Here is a 23163-nt window from a genome sequence, read left to right on the forward strand (position 1 = left end):
ACCTGCTGCATCTGTATGTTGACTTTTTGCGTTTCATGTACGAGGACACCCAGATCCCTCTGTACCGCAGCATTTTGTAGTATTTCTCCATTCAAATAATAATTTGCTTTTTTATTTTTCCTCCCAAAGTGGGTGACTTCACATTTTCCCACATTATATTCCATCTGCCAAATTTTTGCCCATTCGCTTAACCTGTCAATATCCCTTTGCAGACACTTTGTGTCCTCATCGCAACTTGTTTTTCCCACCTATCTTTGCATCATCAGCAAATTTGGCCACAAGACACTCTGTTCCTTCATCCAAGTCATTGATATATATTGTAAATAGTTGAGGCCCCAGCACTGAGCCCTGCGGCACCCCACTAGTTACAGATTGCCATTTTGAAAATAACCCTTTTATCCCAACTCTTTGTTTTCTGTTAGTTAGCCAATTCTCTATCCATGCCAGTATATTACCCCCAACACCATGAGCTCTTATCTTGTGCAGTAATCTTTCATGTGGCACCTTATCGAATGCCTTTTGGAAATCCAAATATATTGCATCCATTGGTTCCCCTTCATCCACCCTGCTCGTTACTTCCTCAAAGAACTCTAATAAATTTGTCAGACACGATTTCCCCTTCAGAAAACCATGTTGACTCTCCTTGATTGTATTATGAGTCTCCAAATGTCCTGCCACTACTTCCTTAATAATGGAATCTAGCATTTTCCCAATGATAGATGTTAGGCTAACTGGTCTATAGTTACCTGCTTTCTGTCTCACTCCCTTCTTGAATAAGGGTGTTACGTTTGCGGTTTTCCAATCCGCTGGGACCTTTCCAGAATCTAGTGAATTCTGGAAGATTACAACCAACGCATCGACTATCTCTGCAGCCACTTCTTTTAAGACCCTCGGATGCAAGCCATCAGGTCCAGGGGACTTGTCAGCCTTCAGACCCATTAGTTTACCTAGTACTTTTTCCCTAGTGATAGTGATTGTTTTTAGTTCCTCCCTCCCCTTTGCCCCTTGATTTTCTACTATTATTGGTATATTATTAGTGTCTTCTACTGTGAAGACAGATACAAAATATCTGTTCAATTCCTCTGCCATTTCCTTGTTTTCCATGATTTCCCCAATCTCATCCTCTAAGGGACCAATGTTTACTTTAGTTACCCTCTTCCTTTTTATATACTTGAAGAAGCTTTGACTGTCAGCTTTTATATTTCTTGCTAGTTTACTCTCAATTTATTTTCTCCTTCCCTATTATTCTTTTATAAGGAATCTTACAACACCAGGTTATAGTCAAACAATTTTATTTTAAAATCACAAGCTTTCGGAGATTATCCCCTTTGTCAGGTGAATGAGTGGAAGGTTCTCAAATCGCATCTCTTATATTAGGCTGGGACAGCATCACCAATCAAATGGTGTCGTTGTTGTTCAAACAGGCCAGTCACGGAGAACAGCACGTCCCAGTACACTGGATATACATTGTGTCAATTACACAGACAGAAAGAAAAAGAGAGAAAGAGAGAGAGAGAGAGAGAGAATATTAAAACACATAACTTTTTTTTCCCCCTTTTTGCTGGTGGGGTTACGTGTAGCGTGACATGAACCCAAGATACCGGTTGAGGCCGTCCTCATGGGTGCGGAACTTGGCTATCAACTTCTGCTCGACGATTTTGCGTTGTCGTGTGTCTCGAAGGCCGCCTTGGAGAACGCTGACCCGAAGATCGGTGGCTGAATGTCCTTGACTGCTAAAGTGTTCCCCGACAGGGAGGGAACCCTTCTGTCTGGCGATTGTTGCGCGGTGTGCGTTCATCCGTTGTCGCAGTGTCTGCATGGTCTCGCCAATGTACCATGCTCCGGGGCTCAACAAACTGATCAAGACCTTCGATCCAGACCTTCAAAACATCCTACGCACTCTCATCCCACGTACTCCCCGCGTGGGAGACTTCTACTGCCTCCCAAAGATACACAAAGCCAACACACCCGGACGTCCTATCGTATCAGGCAACGGAACCCTGTGTGAGAACCTCTCTGGATACATCGAGGGCATCCTGAAACCCATCGTACAGGGAACCCCCAGCTTCTGTCGCGACACTACAGACTTCCTACAAAAACTCAGTACCCACGGACCAGTTGAACCAGGAACACTTCTCACCACGATGGACGTCTCGGCACTATACACCAGTATCCCCCACGATGACGGCATCGCTGCGACAGCATCAATACTCAACACCAACAACAGCCAATCTCCGGACGCCATCCTACAACTCATCCGCTTCATCCTGGATCACAATGTCTTCACCTTCGATAACCAGTTCTTTACCCAAACACACGGAACAGCCATGGGGACCAAATTCGCACCCCAATACGCCAACATTTTCATGCACAAGTTCGAGCAGGACTTCTTCACTGCACAAGACCTCCAACCAACACTATACACCAGATACATCGACGACATTTTCTTTCTATGGACCCACGGCAAGGAATCACCATCAAGCTCACCATGGACTACTCCTCAGAATCAGTTTCTTTCTTGGACACACGAATCTCCATCAAAGACGGGCACCTCAGCACCTCACTCTACCGCAAGCCCACGGACAACCTCACGATGCTCCACTTTTCCAGCTTCCACCCTAACCACGTCAAAGAGGCCATCCCCTATGGACAGGCCCTGCGAATACACAGGGTCTGCTCAGACGAGGAGGAACGCGATGGACACCTACAGACGCTGAAAGACGCCCTAGTAAGAACAGGATATGACGCTCAACTCATCGATCGACAGTTCCGACGGGCCACAGCCTCCGAAAGCTTGTGAATTGAAAATAAAATTGCTGGACTATAACTTGGTGTTGTAAAATTGTTTACAATTGTTTTTTTTTTGTTTGTTGTTTTTTTTTTGGTGATTTGTATATTCTGTGAGACCTGGCAGGTAACACCTGTCTGTCTGCACACTGATTGCCTTGGCAACGGGCAGTTGAAAAAACTGTCTGTACTCACCAAGCATTGTTCTGTGAATTATAAATGCGATTTCATTTCGAGGATTTCATTTTCACATCGTTCACCTGACGAAGGAGGAAGCCTCCGAAAGCTTGTGAATTTAAAATAAAATTGCTGGACTATAACTTGGTGTTGTAAAATTGTTTACAATAGTGACATAAGTGCAAGAAACACAATATGCATTACCATCCAATTAATCAACAATGTAATCCATTAAAGAACAACCTCAGTTTAGACAGCACTTGTTAGCCCCCTGCAGGGTTCTTTGACAGACCTTTGTGTAGGTGTAAGTGTAGCTAACAGTCCATTGTACTAGTGATTGTTTCAGTCTTGCAGATTGGCTTCTCGATGGCAATGTTGTAATTCAAAGACTTGTGAATTTAAATCTGGTGGAGCGATTTAAAATCAGGAATGCGCAAGAGGCAAGGATTGGAGGAGCATAGAGATGTTGGAGGGTTGTGGGGCTGGAGGACATTACAGAGATAGGGAGGGTGAGGCCATGAAGGGATTTGAAAACAAGGACGAGAATTTTAAAATTTAAATTCAAAAGCTTGTGAATTTAAAATAAAATTGCTGGACTATAACTTGGTGTTGTAAAATTGTTTACAATTGTCAACCCCAGTCCATCACCGGCATCTCCACATCATGACTACCATCGACACCACAAACTGCCGGCTCACAGTGGAAAGGATATCCAAGAAGATCGCGCATTTAGACACAGACATCAAGTTTTTAACAGAGCTGCAAGAAAGCAGACAAGATCCCGAAAGGACTCCAGATCACGAACCCACTCAGGTCCACATACAACTCGGATTATGCTGAGAGACTCTGCCGCTGTACCTCTCGCACACTCCGCAACCATCTCATACACCAACTCTACAGCAGACGCCACAACCTCGAAACCAAGATAGAGTCCATACTCTCAACCTGTACTCAGGACACAGCAGACCAGCTACGATATACCGCCAAACAGACGAGGCAACGGAACTACGCTGCCTACATGAAAACCAAGAGCAGGAAGCTTGAGAAACTCGGCATCACCATCAGCATCGACCAAGCTTCCCCTGGTACCACGGTTGCAACCACAGGGAAGTCTATCGTCAATTTGTCCAACCACACCCTTCAACCAGACGAAATCGAAGTTCTCAGCCGAGGGCTCAATTTCTGCCCCACTACCAAAATGGACCCCATTAGTCTTGCGGCAGACACAGAGGAATTCATCAGGAGAATGAGGCTCCGGGAATTCTACCACAAACCACAAAATTTCAGCAGCGAACCCAATGAGACAATCGACGATCCGGAACAGCAGACAGAGGGATCCGCGGTACAGCAACCGAAGAGGAAAGAGTCAAACTGGACTCCTCCAGAGGGTCGCTGCCCTCAGCTGGACATGTATGCTCAAGCTGTCAGGAAATGCGTCAATGCCAGATTCATCAGCCGCACTCAGAAGACAGTGCAGAATGTCACCCGAGCACAACGCAACGCCATCAACGCTCTCAAGACCAACCGATACATCGTCATCAAACCAGCGGACAAAGGAGGAGCCATAGTCATACAGAACAGAACGGACTATTGCAAAGAAGCATACCGACAACTGGACAACCAGGAACACTACAGACGGTTACCCGCAGATCCGACCAAAGAACACACCCACCAGCTCAACAAACTGATCAAGACCTTCGATCCAGACCTTCAAAGCATCCTACGCACTCTCATCCCACGTACTCCCCGCGTGGGAGACTTCTACTGCCTCCCAAAGATACACAAAGCCAACACACCCGGACGTCCTATCGTATCAGGCAACGGAACCCTGTGTGAGAACCTCTCTGGATACATCGAGGGCATCCTGAAACCCATCGTACAGGGAATCCCCAGCTTCTGTCGCGACACTACAGACTTCCTACAAAAACTCAGTACCCGCGGACCAGTTGAACCAGGAACACTTCTCACCACGATGGACGTCTCGGCACTCTACACCAGTATCCCCCACGATGACGGCATCGCTGCGACAGCATCAATACTCAACACCAACAACAGCCAATCTCCGGACGCCATCCTACAACTCATCCGCTTCATCCTGGATCACAATGTCTTCACCTTCGATAACCAGTTCTTTACCCAAACACACGGAACAGCCATGGGGACCAAATTCGCACCCCAATACGCCAACATTTTCATGCACAAGTTCGAGCAGGACTTCTTCACTGCACAAGACCTCCAACCAACACTATACACCAGATACATCGACGACATTTTCTTTCTATGGACCCACGGCGAAGAATCACTGAAGAGACTACACGATAACATCAACAAGTTCCATCCCACCATCAAGCTCACCATGGACTACTCCTCAGAATCAGTTTCTTTCTTGGACACACGAATCTCCATCAAAGACGGGCACCTCAGCACCTCACTCTACCGCAAGCCCACGGACAACCTCACGATGCTCCACTTTTCCAGCTTCCACCCTAACCACGTCAAAGAGGCCATCCCCTATGGACAGGCCCTGCGAATACACAGGGTCTGCTCAGACGAGGAGGAACGCGATGGACACCTACAGACGCTGAAAGACGCCCTAGTAAGAACGGGATATGACGCTCGACTCATCGATCGACAGTTCTGACGGGCCACAGCAAAAAATCGCATAGACCTCCTCAGGAGACTAACACGGGACGCAACCAACAGAGTACCCTTTGTCGTCCAGTATTTCCCCGGAGCGGAGAAACTACGCCATGTTCTCCGCAGCCTTCAACATGTCATCAATGACGACGAACACCTCGCTATGGCCATCCCCACACCTCCACTACTCGCCTTTAAACAGCCACCCAACCTCAAACAGACCATCGTTCGCAGCAAATTACCTAGCTTTCAAGAGAACAGCGTCCACGACACCACACAACCCTGCCGCGGTAACCTCTGCAAGACATGCCAGATCATCGACACAGATACCACCATCACACGAGAGGACACCACCCACCAGGTGCATGGTTCATACTCCTGTGACTCGGCCAACGTTGTCTACCTCATACGTTGCAGGAAAGGATGCCCCAGAGCATGGTACATTGGCGAGACCATGCAGACACTGCGACAACGGATGAACGGACACCGCGCAACAATCGCCAAACAGGAGGGTTCCCTCCCAGTCGGGGAACACTTCAGCAGTCAAGGATATTCAGCCACCGACCTTCGGGTAAGCGTACTCCAAGGCGGCCTTCGAGACACACGACAACGCAAAATCGTCGAGCAGAAATTGATAGCCAAGTTCCGCACCCATGAGGACGGCCTCAACCGGGATCTTGGGTTCATGTCACGCTACACGTTACCCCACCAGCGAACAAATGTTATCTGTTTTTAATATAACGGGTCAGTTGCTGTCTTTTCTATGTTTCTACCTCTCTATCTCTGTTTTTTTTTGTTTGTTGTTTTTTTTGGTGATTTGTATATTCTGAGACCTGGCAGGTAACACCTGTCTGTCTGCACACTGATTGCCTTGGCAACGGGCAGTTGAAAAAACTGTCTGTAATCACCAAGCATTGTTCTGTGAATTATAAATGCGACTTCATTTCGAGGATTTCATTTCCACATCGTTCACCTGAGGAAGGAGGTAGCCTCCGAAAGCTTGTGAATTTAAAATAAAATTGCTGGACTATAACTTGGTGTTGTAAAATTGTTTACAGTAATTCAAAAAGTGTGAGATATACAAGGTTTGAATAGATCTAAATTGAGTTTTGATTTTGATTTTGATTGAGCTGCAACAGACATAGAGGTGAGATGCCAACCCAGTAGGTAAAAACACCTATGTAATCTGAATACGACTACAACCAGTAAGGATTAGCTGAACTACTAAACTACTGAGAAGAGTCTACTATCTATTACTTACAAATTCTGCAAAGGAACTACATAGAAAGACAAGATTTACTTGTTTAACTCTTCCATGAACTGGTTCAAAAACAGTGTCATCAAGCTGACTTCAACAATTGGCTGGGTTTTGTGCTGGTAAAAGACTATCTGTGAATATACCAGTTTAGTAATTCAGAGTGGTGCAAATGTGTCTGGCATGACTGATATTAATCATCCTATGTGGGTGTGAAATGGAAATCCTACACATAAATCAAAGACAATAAAAGGGTTGATTTTTCACTGGGGGCATACTATTCAGATTATTGTAATAATGTCATGCTTTGACTTGGAGCGAGAGAATTTGCCTATGGGAACTGACTTTTGTGTTATGCAAAGGATCTGGTGAGAACTCAAATCATAGTATTTGGTGGCAGCAAAGTTGGGATATTAATATCGCATGCAAACAGGCTGAAATTAAGCCAGCAGACACAAGCAGCAGTATTTACAAATGTACGTAGGATCTCAGAAATACACATACAGAGAGCTAGAATTAGCTTGATTGGCTGCAGAATAAAAAGGACAAGGAACGTGCATACCAGTTACAATTGCCATAATTTGGAGGTTGGTGAGGAACACCTGTGCAGTCGTGAGGATGATGAGAAAGAAGCATTAGCACGGGTATGAGACAGAGCAAAAGAAGAAACAGCAACACAAACATAAGATAAGAGCAAAAGGAGAAGCAGCAACAATAGGGGATGTGCCAGAGGACTGGAGAACCGCTAATGTAGTACCATTATTCAAGAAGGGGAGTAGGGAAAAACCGGGGAACTACAGGCCAGTGAGCCTAACATCAGTGGTAGGAAAATTATTGGAAAAAATTCTGAAGGACAAAATTAGTCTCCACTTGGAGAAGCAAGGATTAATCAGGGATAGTCAACATGGCTTTGTCAAGGGAAGATCATGTCTGACTAATTTGATTGAATTTTTTGAGGGGGTGACGAGGCGTGTGGATGAGGGTAACGCAGTGGATGTGGTATACATGGATTTCAGTAAGGCCTTCGATAAAGTCCCCCACAGGAGACTGGTCAAGAAGGTACGAGCCCATGGAATCCAGGGTGCCTTGGCACTTTGGATACAAAACTGGCTTAGTGGCAGAAGGCAGAGGGTGATGGTCGAAGGTTGTTTTTGTGACTGGAAGCCTGTGGCCAGTGGGGTACCACAGGGATCGGTGCTGGGTCCCTTGCTGTTTGTGGTCTACATTAATGACTTGGATATGAATGTAAAAGGTATGATCAGTAAGTTCGCTGATGATACAAAAATTGGTAGGGTGGTAAATAGCGAGGAGGATAGCCTCAGTCTGCAGGTCGATATAGATGGGTTGGTCAGATGGGCGGAACAGTGGCAAATGGAATTTAACCCGGAAAAGTGCGAGGTGATGCACTTTGGAAGGACTAACAAGGCAAGGGAATACACAATGAATGGGAGGACCCTAGGCAAGACAGAGGGTCAGAGGGATCTTGGTGTGCAAGTTCACAGATCCCTGAAGGCGGCGGAACAGGTAGATAAGGTGGTAAAGAAGGCATATAGGATACTTGCCTTTATTAGCCGAGGCATAGAATATAAGAGCAAGGAGGTTATGATGGAGCTGTATAAAACACTGGTTAGGCCACAGCTGGAGTACTGTGTGCAGTTCTGGTCGCCACACTACAGGAAGGATGTGATCGCTTTGGAGAGGGTGCAGAGGAGATTCACCAGGATGTTACCAGGGCTGGAGCGCTTCAGCTATGAAGAGAGACTGGGAAGATTGGGTTTGTTTTCCTTGGAGCAGAGGAGGCTGAGGGGGGACATGATTGAGGTGTACAAAATTATGAGGGGCACAGATAGGATGGATACTAAAGAGCTTTTTCGCTTCGTTGAGGGTTCTATAACAAGGGGACATAGATTGAAGGTAAAAGGCGGGAGGTTTAGAGGGGATTTGAGAAAGAACTTTTTCACCCAGAGGGTGGTTGGAGTCTGGAACTCACTGCCTGAAAGGGTTGTGGAGGCAGGAACCCTCTCAACATTCAAGAAGCATTTGGATGAGCACTTGAAATGCCATAGCATACAAGGCTACGGACCAAATGCTGGAATATGGGATTAGAGTAGACAGGGCTTGATGGCCGGCGCGGACACGATGGGCCGAAGGGCCTCTATCCGTGCTGTATGACTCTATGACTCTAATATGCACTTGAACTGATGGAGAAAGGCTTATTGATAGTGAATCCAGAAAATAAAAGGTATGTAATTTTGTACGCAATAATTCTACTAAATCTAGTCTTATACCATGTTTTGAAGAATGGGAGAACTTAGATAGATTCTTAAGGGCTTTTGAATTATTAGCAAACCTTCATTGTTGGGACAAAGGACTTTGGGACAAGGAGCTAATGCCATCATATGATGTTAAAGCACTCACTATATTTCACGTGTGGATTCAATAGACAGTGTATTACTGTAAAGGTGCAGTTCTTACTGGCTATGACTTGATGCTGGAAGAAAACAGGCAAAAATTCAAGATAGTGCAGAAAGCTCTACATAATAAATTATTCATAGAGCTTCAGGTATTTGGATATTGACCTCAGTAGACTGTGCCTAGCTAGGTAGCAGGCATAGTAGCTCTTGGGTCAATGACTGTTGATGTTGTGGCTAATGCGGTGTTAGAAGTGTTCCCACAACAGATTTTGTACATGTAGAGGGCTAGGTCTATTGTCCCAGTTACTCATTTGTGTCAACAATGCAAAACAAAACAGCTTTGATCCACCTATATGTTCCTGAGACCAATGGCTGGTTTGGTAGTGAGTTTAAAGGCACACTGACTCATATGCTATGGCATATGCTGAGCTGAAACCCAAGGACTGGGATGAAACATTGCCATACTTATTGCTTACCTAATGGTAGTATCAAATGAATCTACAGGCTTCCAAGCATTTGAATTGCTATACAGACACTAAATTGTGATCCATTAACAGTAATTAAAGAGGCATAATCTGTAAGACCACTAAAAAGGACAGAAATGTAGTGGAGTGCGTGCTGAAACTGGATGAGCACATACAGAAGAACATGCGCAGGGCTGCCAGAAAAGGTGGCATGATCACAATGTCGGGCACTGGGAATACCATGTAAGCCAGAGCATGCTGGTTTTGCTGGCAGTTATGTATAACAAATTGCAGGTTCATTGGGCAGATCTGTGCTCAGTCGTAGAAAGACGTACCAAGGTGGATTACATAGTCAAGATACCCAATCGACCATGGAAGTGCTGTGTCTACCATGCTTTTGCTAATGGCTCAGGTAGATAACTGGATGTTTCTCCCTATGGTCATTCAACTGATTCAGAACAGCGTTGATGCGCTTGCCCCCTACTATGCTAACACCGTACCTTACCTGGAGGAGCAGGCACCATGTATCATGGCCACCCTGGAAAAGGGAGAGAGATCACAGGCCCCTTGGGTGATAGTAAAACAGGTTACTCAGTGGGCAAGATTATTCTAATGAACTCAGCTGTCTCCCACACAAACGTTGCTATGGTTTCAGTTACTGTTCTCAGGCAAAGCAGATTATGCAAAACAGTTTGTGCATAAAGTCCAGTGCACCAGCATGCCTACCTATCTAACCAGAATGAAGCAACACGGACTGTTAAGACTGAGCGGGGGTGGCGCAAAAGTAGATATTATCAAAGGTTCATTTCCAACTATAGCTATATAGGCACATCATTAACAAATTTGACTTGAAAGGCAAAGCCCAACCAAGTAGTCTGTCCACTGATATGGAAAATGCTTTGTAAAATTAAAAGATGCTTTATGTTGGGAAGCCATGCTTGCTTTTTCAGATTATTCCCAAGTGCAATCAACATGGACGAATCGGGCAAGAGCATCAGCGCTGTTCTGAACCAGTTGAATGACCATAGGGAGAAACATCCGGTTATCTACCTGAGCCATCAGCAAAAGCTAAACCTGTAGTTCTGTGAAACTGCATTTACCATGTAATCTAACCTGAATCCCTTAAATTCAGATCCGATAAAAACATGTGGCTATTGTGATGGAACACTGCCCAGCAAAGTTATGACATGGCCATCCAAAAACATAGTTGTTTGCAGAATGTCAGTGCACTGTCCCAGCAGGAATAAAATGCACCCTCAGTCCTCATGAGTCCCGATGTGGAGATGCCGGTGATGGACTGGGGTGGACAAATGTAAGGACTTGCACAACACCAGGTTATAGTCCAACAGTTTTATTTTAAATCACAAGCTTTCGGAGCTTTCCTCCTTCGTCACCTGACGAAGGAGGACAGCTCCGAAAGCTTGTGATTTAAAATAAAACTGTTGGACTATAACCTGGTGTTGTGCAAGTCCTTACTCATGAGTCCCATTTGGATGTGCATGATGTCCTTTACTTGAGAAGTTGGTAAGGTCAAACCAAAGGAACTCAACCAACTGGTTTGACCGCTTTTTTTTCATGCAGTTTAAAATTACTTGACTTTGACAAATGGCTTTCCTGTACATGGTTCGTTTCAGTCTGATACTAAAGTGTTTGTGGTAACTGATATTCATCGTCTTCTGAAGGAATGTGGGTGCATAGTGGGAATCCTACATATAAATTGAACAGTAAAAGACTTTGTGAATTAGATTACACTTGGGCTCATATGGAGCAAGAATGCTTGTCTATGGGAGCTGACTTTTGCATTGGGCATGAGAAAAGGGAAAGCTTGAATCATAACACTAATCAGCTGGCTGATAAACAACACTCAAATCGATCTAGCAGTTCCCTCGATGATTCAATTGACAAATACACTGTCCAACATGAAACTATGCCATATAGAACAGAAATGTCCCAGGTTCAATCCCCAGGCTGTATTGAATCAGCTGATTGCAACTGAAATTTTGAATCTGGTCTAGCACAAGTATTGGGATATGCCTGCTTGGGACACCCAGGGCTGCCACTGCCAAAATCCATGGGTTCAGGGGATGTCCCTTAATTTATGCAGCAATGGCACCACTCGGGGCATCCGCCTGGCCCTGAATGTCACTAACTGCAGTAGACAAATGGCTGGCTGGGTGCGGGGGTGAGTGGGGAGAAAAGAGAAGGGGGCAACAATGGCTTCCTTTGTAAGGGGTTCACAATTAAACAATTTTTTTAAAAATTAACTCTTTTCGTTGGGGATTCAGGTCATAAAGCTGGCCTGGTCCACTAGTTGGGATCAATATATGGGCGCCACAATTGTCAATTGGAGATCAGGTATGCTTGGTACCGCCGCCAAATATGCACTCGCTAACTGAAAGGCCAGATATGTGGGATTTCCTAGAATCGAGAGTCCCCTCCCATGTTGCTGGTCTTGCAAGGGACAGGAGGAAATTTCACCCCTTACAAGACCCTGCGGAGTTCCCGATACAAGGCCATGACCTACTTTGCGGATTTAGGGCGAGTGCAACCCAGAAGGGGCATGGGTTTCTTTCGACACCTATATGTCTAATAAATTGCTAGTGATTATTTATTTTTGGCAGATAGTTCCTTTAAAGCTGCGTGGCCCAAAGGACAAGAAAAAAAAACTCACCCCTTCTGTATTTTTTTTCTTTCTTAAGCTGAGGATTGGTTCCATGGGAGCCAGTTCCCTTCTAATATTTTTCCCATTTCTCATGTCCAAACGTACATATTGACTGTTGGCAGACCACAGGTGCATTTAAAGGGAAGCTTGATAAGTACATAAGGGAGAAATAAATAAAACGATATGTTGATAGGGTGAGATGAAGTAAGGTGGGAGGAGGCTCGTTGGAGCATAAACTAGTTGGGCCTGTTCCTGGGCTTAAAATTCTATGTGGGCATCAAAACGAGCTTGATCCTGTCCTCACCTAATATCCACACATATGATGTTTCCAGCATAGACCACTGGCTGGTATCAGGAGTGGAAACCCTGGGTGGCCTTCTCCCTTTTTAGTCCACAGGAACTGAAACTAGCTGCAGCACACCTAAGGCTACCACAGCTGTGATCAGATAACTAAGCACAGAGAACAAATCAAATATGGGACTTTATGGCTCAAGAAAGAAATAAGAAAAAAAATTGCATTTATATAGCGCCTTTCATGTTCTCAGGACATTCCAAAGCGCTTCAAAGCCAAAACATTTTTTTTTAGACATGTAGTAACTGTTGTCATGTAAGCAAACTTAGCAGCCAATTTGCACACAGCAAATTACCACAAACAGCAATGAGATAAGTGACCAGATAATTTGTTTTGATGGTGTTGGATTGAAGGATAAATGTTGGCCAGGACACTGAAAGAACTTTCCTGCTCCCTTCACCACCGGCGCACTGTGGCTGCAGTGTGCACCATCCACAGGATGCACTGCAGCAACTCGCCAAGGCTTCTTCGACAGCACCTCCCAAACCCGCGACCTCTACCACCTAGAAGGACAAGAGCAGCAGGCGCATGGGAACAACACCACCTGCACGTTCCCCTCCAAGTCACACACCATCCCGACTTGGAAATATATCGCCGTTCCTTCATTGTCGCTGGGTCAAAATCCTGGAACTCCCTTCCTAACAGCACTGTGGGAGAACCGTCACCACACGGACTGCAGCGGTTCAAGAAGGCGGCTCACCACCACCTTCTCGAGGGCAATTAGGGATGGGCAATAAATGCCGGCCTTGCCAGCGACGCCCACATCCCGTGAACGAATTTTAAAAAATAAATAAATAATGCCATAGCATCTTTTGCTTCCACCTGAACAGTGTTTAATCACTCATCTGAAAGATAGCACCTCTGACATGGTCACACCCTTCCATACTGCACTGAAGTGTCAGCCTAGATATTGTGCTCAAGTCCTGGAATGGGACTTGACCCTTACTTTTGTCTACTCTGAGGCAAGAGTCAAACCAACCTATATAAAGTACATTAGGCGTTATTCACAGTTAGTAATAGTGAAGGTGTGGTTGGAAGAATTCTGAGTTGCACCTTACACTTGCGATCCAGGAAATTACAGAGAGGTGCAAAAGCTATAGAGTAGTGATAACTGGGGACTTCAACTATCCTAATATAGACTGGGAGAACAATAATAATAAGGGGCAAAGAGGGGGAGGAATTTTTGAAATGTGTTCACGATAACTTTCTTAACCAGTACATTTCTGGCCCAATGAGGAAGGAGGCATTGCTGGACTTGGTTCCAGGGAATGAGGTGGGCCAAGTGTCAGTGGGGGAACCTTTAGGGAGCAGCGACCATAGTATCATAAGGTTTAGAATAGCTATGGAAAAGGATACGGACCACTCTAAAGTAAAAATACTCAATTGGAGGAGAGCCAATTTCAATGGGATGAGAACAGATTTGGTCTGGGTAATTTGGAATCAAAGGTTGGCAGGCAAAATTGTAATTGAATAGTGGGCGGTCTATAAAGAGGAGATGGTTGGGGTACAGTCTAGGCACATTCCCACGAGGCAGAAGGGTAGGGCAACTAAAGCCTCCCAGGATGACAAAAGAGATAGTGAGTAAGATGAAATGGAAAAAAGGGGCATATGACAGATGTCAGGTTGACAACACAAGTGAGAACCAGGCAGAATATAGAAAGTTCAGAGGGGAAGTGAAAAAGGAAATAAGAGGGGCAAAGAGAGAGTATGAGAATAGACTGGCAGCCAAAATAAAAGGGAATCCAAAAGACTTCTGCAGGCATGTAAACAGTAAGAGGAGGGGTTGGGCCGATTAGGAACCATAAAGGAGATCTACTCATGGCGGCAGAGGGGATGGCCAAGGTACTAAATGAGTACTCTGCATCTGCCTTTGCCAAGGAAGAAGATGCTGCCAGAGTCTCAGTAAAGGAAGATATAGTTGAGATACTGCTTGGGCTAAAAAGTTATAAGAATAAAACCGGAAGGACCACCCTGCATCGGACCACTAGGCACTGGACACGACAAAGGCAAACCAAGCCCAGTCGACCCTGCAAAGTCCTCTTCACTAACATCTGGGGACTTGTACCAAAATTGAGAGAGCTGTCCCACAGACTAGTCCCGTCTAGTATGTCCTGTCCCACCGGCAGGACAGACCCACCAGAGGTGGCAGTACAGTGATATACAGTCAGGAGGGAGTGGCCCTGCTGAAGCTACAACACAGGACTACATGCATGCTAAACAGTTGAAGAAACATGCTATAGACAGAGCTGAGCGATTCCACAACCAATGGTTCAGATCAAAGCTCTGCCACATCGAGTCGTGAATGGTGGTGGACAATTAAACAATGGGAGGAGGAGGCTCTGTGAACATCCCCATCCTCAATGATTGCAGAATCCAGCATGTGAGTGCAAAAGACAAAGCTGAAGCGTTTGCAACCATCTTCAGTCAGAAGTGCCGAGTGGATGATCCATCTCGGCCTCCTCCCAATATCCCCACCATCACAGAAGCCAGTCTTCAGCCAATTCGATTCACTCCACCTGATATCAAGAAACGGCTGAATGCACTGGATACAACAAAGGCTATGGGCCCCGACAACATCCCGGCTGTAGTGATGAAGACTTGTGCTCCAGAACTAGCCGTGCCTCTAGCCAAACTGTTCCAGTACAGCTACAACACTGGCATCTACCCGACAATGTGGAAAATTACCCAGGTATGTCCTGTCCACAAAAGCAGGACAAATCCAATCCGGCCAATTATCGCCCCATCAGTCACCTCTCAATCATCAGCAAAGCGATGGAAGGTGTCATCGACAGTGATATCAAGCGGCACTTACTCACCAATAACCTGCTCACCGATGCGCAGTTTGGGTTTCGCCAGGACCACTCGGCTCCAGACCTCATTACAGCCTTGGTCCAAACATGGACAAATGAGCTGAATTCCAGAGGTGAGGTGAGAGTGACTGCCCTTGACATCAAGGCAGCATTTGACCGAGTGTGGCACCAAGGAACCCTAGTAAAATTAAAGACCATGGGAATGAGGGGAAAAACTCTCCAGTAGCTGGAGTCATACCTAGCACAAAGGAAGACGGTAGTGCTTGTTGGAGGCCAATCATCTCAGCCCCACGACAACCACTACCATCTTCCTTTGTGCTAGGTATGACTCCAGCTACTGGAGAGTTTTCCCCCTCATTCCATTGACTTCACCTCTGGAATTCAGCTCTTTTGTACATTTTTGGACCAAGGCTGTAATGAGGTCTGGAGCCGAGTAGTCCTGGCGAAACCCAAACTGCGCATCGGTGGGCAGTGTCCTAGGCCCAACCATCTTCAGCTGCTTCATCAATGACCTTCCCTCCATAAAAGGTCAGAAATGGGAATGTTTGCTGATGATTGTACCGTGTTCTGTTCCATTCGCAACCCCTCAGACAATGATCAGCCCGTGCCCGCATGCAGCAAGACCTAGACAACATCCAGGCTTGGGCTGATAAGTGGCAAGTAACACTCGTGCTAGTCAAATGCCAGGCAATGACCATCTCCAACAAGAGAGAGAGTCTAACCATCTCCCCTTGACGTTCAACGGCATTACCATTGCCGAATTCCCCCACCATCAACATCCTGGGAGTCACTACTGACCAGAAACTTAACTGGACCAGCCACATAAATACAGTGGCTACAAGAGCAGGTCAGAGGCTGGGTATTCTGCGGCGAGTGAATCACCTCCTGACTCCCCAGAGCCTTTCCACCATCTACAAGGCACAAGTCAGAAGTCAGGAGTGTGATGGGATACTCTCCACTTGCCTGGATGAGTGCACCTCCAACAACACTCGAGAAGCTCAACACCATCCAGGACAACGCAACCTGCTTGATTGGCACCCCATCCACCACCCTAAACATTCACTCCCTTCACCACCGGCACACTGTGGCTGCAGTGTGTACCATCGACAGGATGCACTGCAGCAACTCGCCAAGGCTTCTTCGACAGCACCTCCCAAACCTCTACCACCTAGAATGTGCATGTCACAGATCCCTGAAGGTAGCAGGACAGGTAGATAAGGTGGTTTAAGAAGGCATATGGAATACTTTCCTTTATTAGCCGAGGCACAGAATATAAAAGCAGGGATGTTATGCTGGAACTGTATAAATCACTAGTTAGGCCAGTCACCACATTACAGGAAGGATGTAATCGCACTAGAGAGGGTGCAAAGGAGATTTTCGAGGATGTTGCCAGGACTGGAGAATTTTAGCTATGACGACAGATTGGATAGACTGGGGTTGTTTTCCTTGGAACAAAGGAGGCTGAGGGGTGATTTGATTGAGGTGTACAAAATTATGAGGGGCCTAGATAGAGCGGATAGGAAGGACCTATTTCCCTTAGCGGAGGGGTCAATAACCAGGGGGCATAGATTTAAAGTGTTTGGTGGAAGGATTAGAGCAGAAATTAGGAAATTTCTTCTCACCCAGCGGATGGTGGGCGTCTGGAACTCACTGCCTGAGAGGGTGGTAGAGGCAGAAACCCTCAACTCATTTAAAAAATACCCGGATGTGCACCTGAAGAGCCATGACCTGCGGGGCTACGGACCAAATGTGGGAAAGTGGGATTAGGCTGGATGGCTCATTTCTCAACCGGCGCAGACACAATGGGCCGAATGGCCTCCTTCTGTGCCGTAAATTTTCTATGATTTCTATGATGCTAGAAGGACAAGGGCAGCAGGCACATGGGAACACCACCACCTGCACATTCCTCTCCAAGTGACACACCATCCCGACTTGGAAATATATCGCCGTTCCTTTATCGTCGCTGGGTCAAAATCCTGGAACTTCCCACCTAACAGAACTGTGGGAGAACCTTCATCACACAGACTGCAGCGGTTCAAGGCGGCGGCTCACCACCACCTTCTCAAGGGCAATTAGGGATGGGCAATAAATGCTGGCCTTGCCAGTGACACCCACATCCCATGAACGAATAAAAAAAATTTGATAAAAGATACTCGAAAGGCTAGCTGTACTTAAAGTAGATAAGTCACCCGGTCCGGATGGGATGCATCCTAGGTTGCAGAGGGAAGTAAGGGTGGAAATTGTGGAGGTACTGGCCATAATCTTCCAAACATCTGTGGATACGGAGGTGGTGCCAGAGGCCTGGAGAATTGCAAATGTTACACCCTTGTTCAAAAAAGGGTGAAAGGATAAACCCAGCAACTATAGGCCAGTCAGTTTAACCTCAGTGGTGGGGAAACTTATAGAAACGATAATCTGGGTCAGAATTAACAGTCATTTGGACGAGTGTGGATTAATTAGGGAAAGCCAGCACGGATTTGTTAAGGGCAAATTGCGTTTAACTAACTTGATAGAGTATTTTGATGTGGTAACAGAGAGGGTAGATGAGGGCAATGCAGTTGATGTGGTGTATATGGACTTTCAAAAGGCGTTTGAGAAAGTGCCACATGGTAGGCTTATCATCAAGATTGTGGCCCATGGAATAAAGGGGGCAGTAGTAACATGGATACAGAATTGGCTAAGGGAAAGGAAACAGAGAGTAGTGGTGAATGGTTGTTTTTCGGACTGGAGGGAGGTGTACAGTGGTGTTCCCCAGGGGTCGGTGCTGGGACCATTGCTTTTCTTGATATCTATTAATGACTTGGACTTGGGTGTACAGGGTACAATTTCAAAATTTGCAGATGACACAAAACTTGGAAGGGTAGTAAACAGTGAGGAGGATAGTGATAGACTTCAAGAGAATATAGACAGGCTGGTGGCATGGGCAGACATGTGGCAGATGAAATTTAACACAGAAAAATGCGAAGTGATACATTTCGGTAGGAAGAACGAGGAGAGGCAATAACATAAACTAGAGGGCACAACTCAAAAAGGGGTACAAGAACAGAGAGATCTGGGGGTATATGTGCACAAATCGTTGAAGGTGACAGGGCAGGTTGAGAAAGCGGATCCTGGGCTTTATAAATAGAGGCATAGAGTACAAAAGTATGGAAGTCATGATGAACCTTTATAAAACACTGGTTCGGCCACAACTGGAGTAACGTGTCCAGTTCTGGGCACCGCACTTCAGGCAAGATGTGAAGGCCTTAGAGAGGATGCAGAAGAGATTTACTAGAACGATTCCAGGGATGATAGACTGTAGTTACGTGGATAGACTGGAGAAGCTGGGGTTGTTCTCCTTGGAACAGAGACGGTTGCAAGGACATTTGATAGGGGCATTCAAAATCATGAAGGGTCTAGACAGAGTAGATAGAAAGAAACTGTTCCCATTGGTGGAAGGGTCAAGAACCAGAGGACATGGATTTAAGGTGATTGGCAAAAGAACCAAAGGTGACATGAGGAAAAACTTTTTTTTTACACACAGCAAGTGGTTAGGATCTGGAATGCACTGCCCGAGAGAGTGGTGGAGACAGATTCAATCATGGCCTTCAAAAGGGAACTGGACAAGTACCTGAAAGGAAAAAATTTGCAGGGCTACGGGGATAGGGCAGGGGAGTGGGACTAGCTGAATTGCTCTTGCATTTCGCCGGAGTGGACTCGATGGACCGAATGGCCTCTTTCCGTGCTGTAACCTTTCTATGCATCTATGATTCTATGTTACCAAATCTCCAAACACAAAAAAGCTTAATGGCGTAGAAAAAATATTGTAGAAGCTACTGAATAGGAAGTATACCTGTCATTACGGTCAGTGTAGAATCATCTTTCGCAGCTTGTTCAAGTGCTTCCATAATTTCTTCATACATCTGGATGAAAAAAGATTGTTTTAAGGGTACTTTTTATTATCAAATAATAGAAAGAAATGAACATGCCAACTTATGTAACAAACCAAACATCAAGTGTAACTCTTTCCAGTTTTTCCAGGTAATACTTCAATCTATTTAGATGGCTACTTAGGATCTATTTGATACAAGTAAAAAATATTCTCCTTTTATTTGAATGTAGTGTTCATCAGGAGTAACCCTGCTTACCAATGGTATCATACAACGTTTAAAATACATGTATGTAATTGCAAGTTTTACAGCTTTCATGCAACTTTGACAATGTAAACAAAAAAAAATGTACCTCAAGAAGAATATACTAATTATCAATTTATTTCATTTCTTTAAATAAAAGGGGCCATAAAAATTGTAAGTAAATAATGTAAATACAACAGAGTTCTTTTGGGGACTGGATGGTGCTGTAAGTTAGCACACTGCCCTTTCTCTTCTGAAATGCACATTGGAATCCAGCCTAGACTGATGAAGCAAAGGTAAATTGTACAGGGCCAGTAGGACCTTGCAACACAGGTGGCTAATCTCATACGATTATTTTTCTGATGGGTGATTTGGAAGCAAATAACGAGGCCATGTAAAACGATACATGCAGCCTTGTTTAAACGTTAAGATCATTTTAAATTGGGGCCACAATTTCATGCCAGCAGGGCTGCAATCTAAAGCCCACCACTAAACTGAATAGACTACAGGCACAGGAAAAACACGTAACATACTTGGTTAAGGAAAGCAAAGTCTGGTGAGGCAGCAGCTCTTAAAGGGCTACAAGTTTTGAAAGAAGGGGAAGTTGTGGCGGTGGTTGAAAATGTTCTAATTTCTCACAACGGCTCAGCAGAGGCATAGGGGTCGATATTAACCCTTACACGATAGGCGGGAGGGAGTTAAAAATTAAAATTCGTGACACGCAACCCCAACCCGCTGCGTACACGTCCATTGGCGTTTTTATGGCGCCGGGTTGCGTGGCATGTCTGTGTCCCGCAGCAAAATGGAGATGGGAGCAGCCAGATCAAGCAGGTAAGTGCTTTTTATAGCTCTGCTTGTGAGCCAGGACGAGTAGGAGCGTTCCCCCCAGTCCCTCAAGCTAACCTTCTGCCGATACAGGCCTCTCCTTGTTGCCGCGTTTGGCCGACCCCCCCCCCCCCACCACCCCCAATCTTTCCCTCTCTCCTGATCTGCCAGCCTCCTACACCGCCCCCCCACCAAGCCCCGATATTTGCCTCCCTCCTTCCTGACTGCCGTGCTCAGACATTCCCCTCCTCCTTCCAAACCCTGATCTTTGTCGGGGACCGTTCCCAATGGTCCCTGGCTGCGACCTCCTATCGCTGGTTTTCCCGCCTGGCAGCCGGCCAGAGAATCAGAATTAAAAATGATAATGAGGTCCTGCCTGTAAATTTGGCAGGACCTCTGTGTTCCCAGGAATTTGGCCCCGGCAAACATGCTTCCCACGCAAATATCGGGGTCAAAGAATTTTACAGCACAGAAGAACGCCATTCAGCCCATCGTGCCTGTGCCGGCTCTTCGAAAGAGTTATCGAATTAGTCCTACTCGCCTGCACTTTCCCTATAAGCATGCACATTTTGCCTTTAAGTATATATCCAATTCCCTTTTGAAAGTTACTACTGAATCTGCTTCCACCAACCTTTCAGGCAGTGCATTCCAGATCATAACAACTCACTGCATTAAAAAAAAATTCTCTTCATTTTCTCTCTGGTTCTTTTGAAAAGATTTTAAATCTGCGTCCTCTGGTTACCAAGCCTCACGCCAGTGGAAATGGTTTCTCCTTATTCACTCTATCAAAGCCCCTCATAATTTTGAACACCTCTATTAAACTCCCATTAACCTTCTCTGCTCTAAAGCAAACAATCTCAGCTTCTCTAGTCTCTCCAAATAACTGAAGACCCTCATCCCTGATATAAATCTCCTCTGCACCCTCCCCAAGGCCTTGACATCATTCCTATAGAGTGCTGCCCAGAATTGGACACAATACACTAGAGGCCTAACCAGTGATTTATAAAGGTTTACCATAACCTCCTTGCTTTTGTACTCTATTTATAAAGGCAAGGATCTCATATGCTTTTTTAAAAAAAATGTTTTCTCAACCTGTCCTGCCACATTCAAAGATTTATGTACGTGAACCCCTAGGTGTCTGTTCTTGCACCTTTAAAATTGTCCCGTTTAGTTTATATTGCCTCTCTTCATTCTTCCTCCCAAAATGCAACACTTCACACTTCTCAGCATTAAGTTTCATCTGCCATGTGTCTGCCCATTTCACCAGCCTGTCTATGTCCCCCTGAAGTCTGCTACTATCCTCCTCACTGTTTACTACATTTCCAAGTTTTGTGTTATCTGTAAACTTTGAAATTGTGTCCCCTATACTCAAGTCCAGATCATTAATATATATCAAAAGAGCAGTGGTCCTAATACTGACCCCTGGGGAACACCACTGTATACTTCCCTGTAGTCTGAAAAACAACCAATCACTTCTCTCTGCTTTCTGTCTTTTAGCAAATTTCATATACATGTTGCCACTGCTCATTTTATCCCGTGGGCTTTAATTTTGCTAACAAGTCGATTACACGGCACTTTATCAACCCATATATACATCAACCACACTACCTTCATCAATCTTCTCTGTTATTTTATCAAAGAACTCAATCAAGTTTGTCAGACACGATTTGCCTTTAACGCATCAGTGTTGGCTATCATTAATTAACCCAAGTGAAAATTAATTTAGTCCAGGATTATGGACATGCGGGGCACATTTCTCACTTGCATGAACAGTTGGAGACCCTGCGACAGGAGGTGCACCAAAAGAAAGTGGTCCTCTTTGGGACTGCACCACAGGTGATAAAAAGTTAATTTGGACAGGATTGTAAATTGGCGCTGAAGACTCCTCTATTTGTTGGTCCTATGTGAAATCAGGATGGGAATTCTCAACCCAGTTGGAACTAAAAGACTACAATTTAACTCAAATTGCCATCCTCATTCAGAGAGGCCATAAACATAGTCAGTGTGGAAAACTAACACTGGAGCAATAGACAATGCTGTTCTGAGATTAGTGTTAAGATACATCGTTAGAGATGTATTCAGGAACCTTTACTCTGCACCTGGGCATGCTCAAAGTGAAGAAGTGTTCCATTGCCCATTACTTCCCTTGATGAGGCTAAATTATTTTTTTTTAAACATCACAATTAAGAGCTCTTAAGATCAAGCTATATTTGTAGATTAAAGCAGGCTGTTAAGTTGTACTAACCCAAAATATTTCAACACTTGGTAAGGAAATTCCATTCTGCTACTAAATTGTTACTACTTAATTTATTACATATAGAGTACATTTTCGCAATGTGCTAACCAATAGCTAGTTGTGGTTAAAGAGAATCGCACCAACATCCTTAATAGCTCAAAAGCAAAATATTGCAGATACTGCATACAAAATAAACCAAAAGCACAATACTGCGGATGCTGGAAATCCGAAATAAAAACAGAAAATGCTGGAAACACTCAGCAAGTCAGGCAGCATCTGTGGAGAAAGAAACTGAGTTAACGTTTCAAGTCAATGACCCTTTGTCAGAACTCACTGGGATAGCTCACTGGGTGAACATGGTTAAATAAAGTACAGTGTCCACATTCTAGAAAGAAGGAAAGAACTTGCATTAATATAGTGCCTTTCACAACC

The 23163-nt window shown here is 45.1% G+C and overlaps 1 protein-coding gene across 2 annotated transcripts in view; it reads right to left on the minus strand.

The window, feature by feature from the left end:
• eci2 (enoyl-CoA delta isomerase 2) overlaps positions 1–23163 on the minus strand; it is a 226393-nt gene that overhangs the window by 43959 nt on the left and 159271 nt on the right. For both annotated transcript variants that reach the window (XM_068001778.1, XM_068001777.1), the window contains exon 5: positions 19391–19460. In XM_068001778.1, the coding sequence (XP_067857879.1) occupies positions 19391–19460 (70 nt within the window). The remainder of the gene's footprint in view (positions 1–19390; positions 19461–23163) is intronic.

Source organism: Heptranchias perlo, chromosome 2, assembly GCF_035084215.1.
Source record: "Heptranchias perlo isolate sHepPer1 chromosome 2, sHepPer1.hap1, whole genome shotgun sequence".
Taxonomy (NCBI): domain Eukaryota; kingdom Metazoa; phylum Chordata; class Chondrichthyes; order Hexanchiformes; family Hexanchidae; genus Heptranchias; species Heptranchias perlo.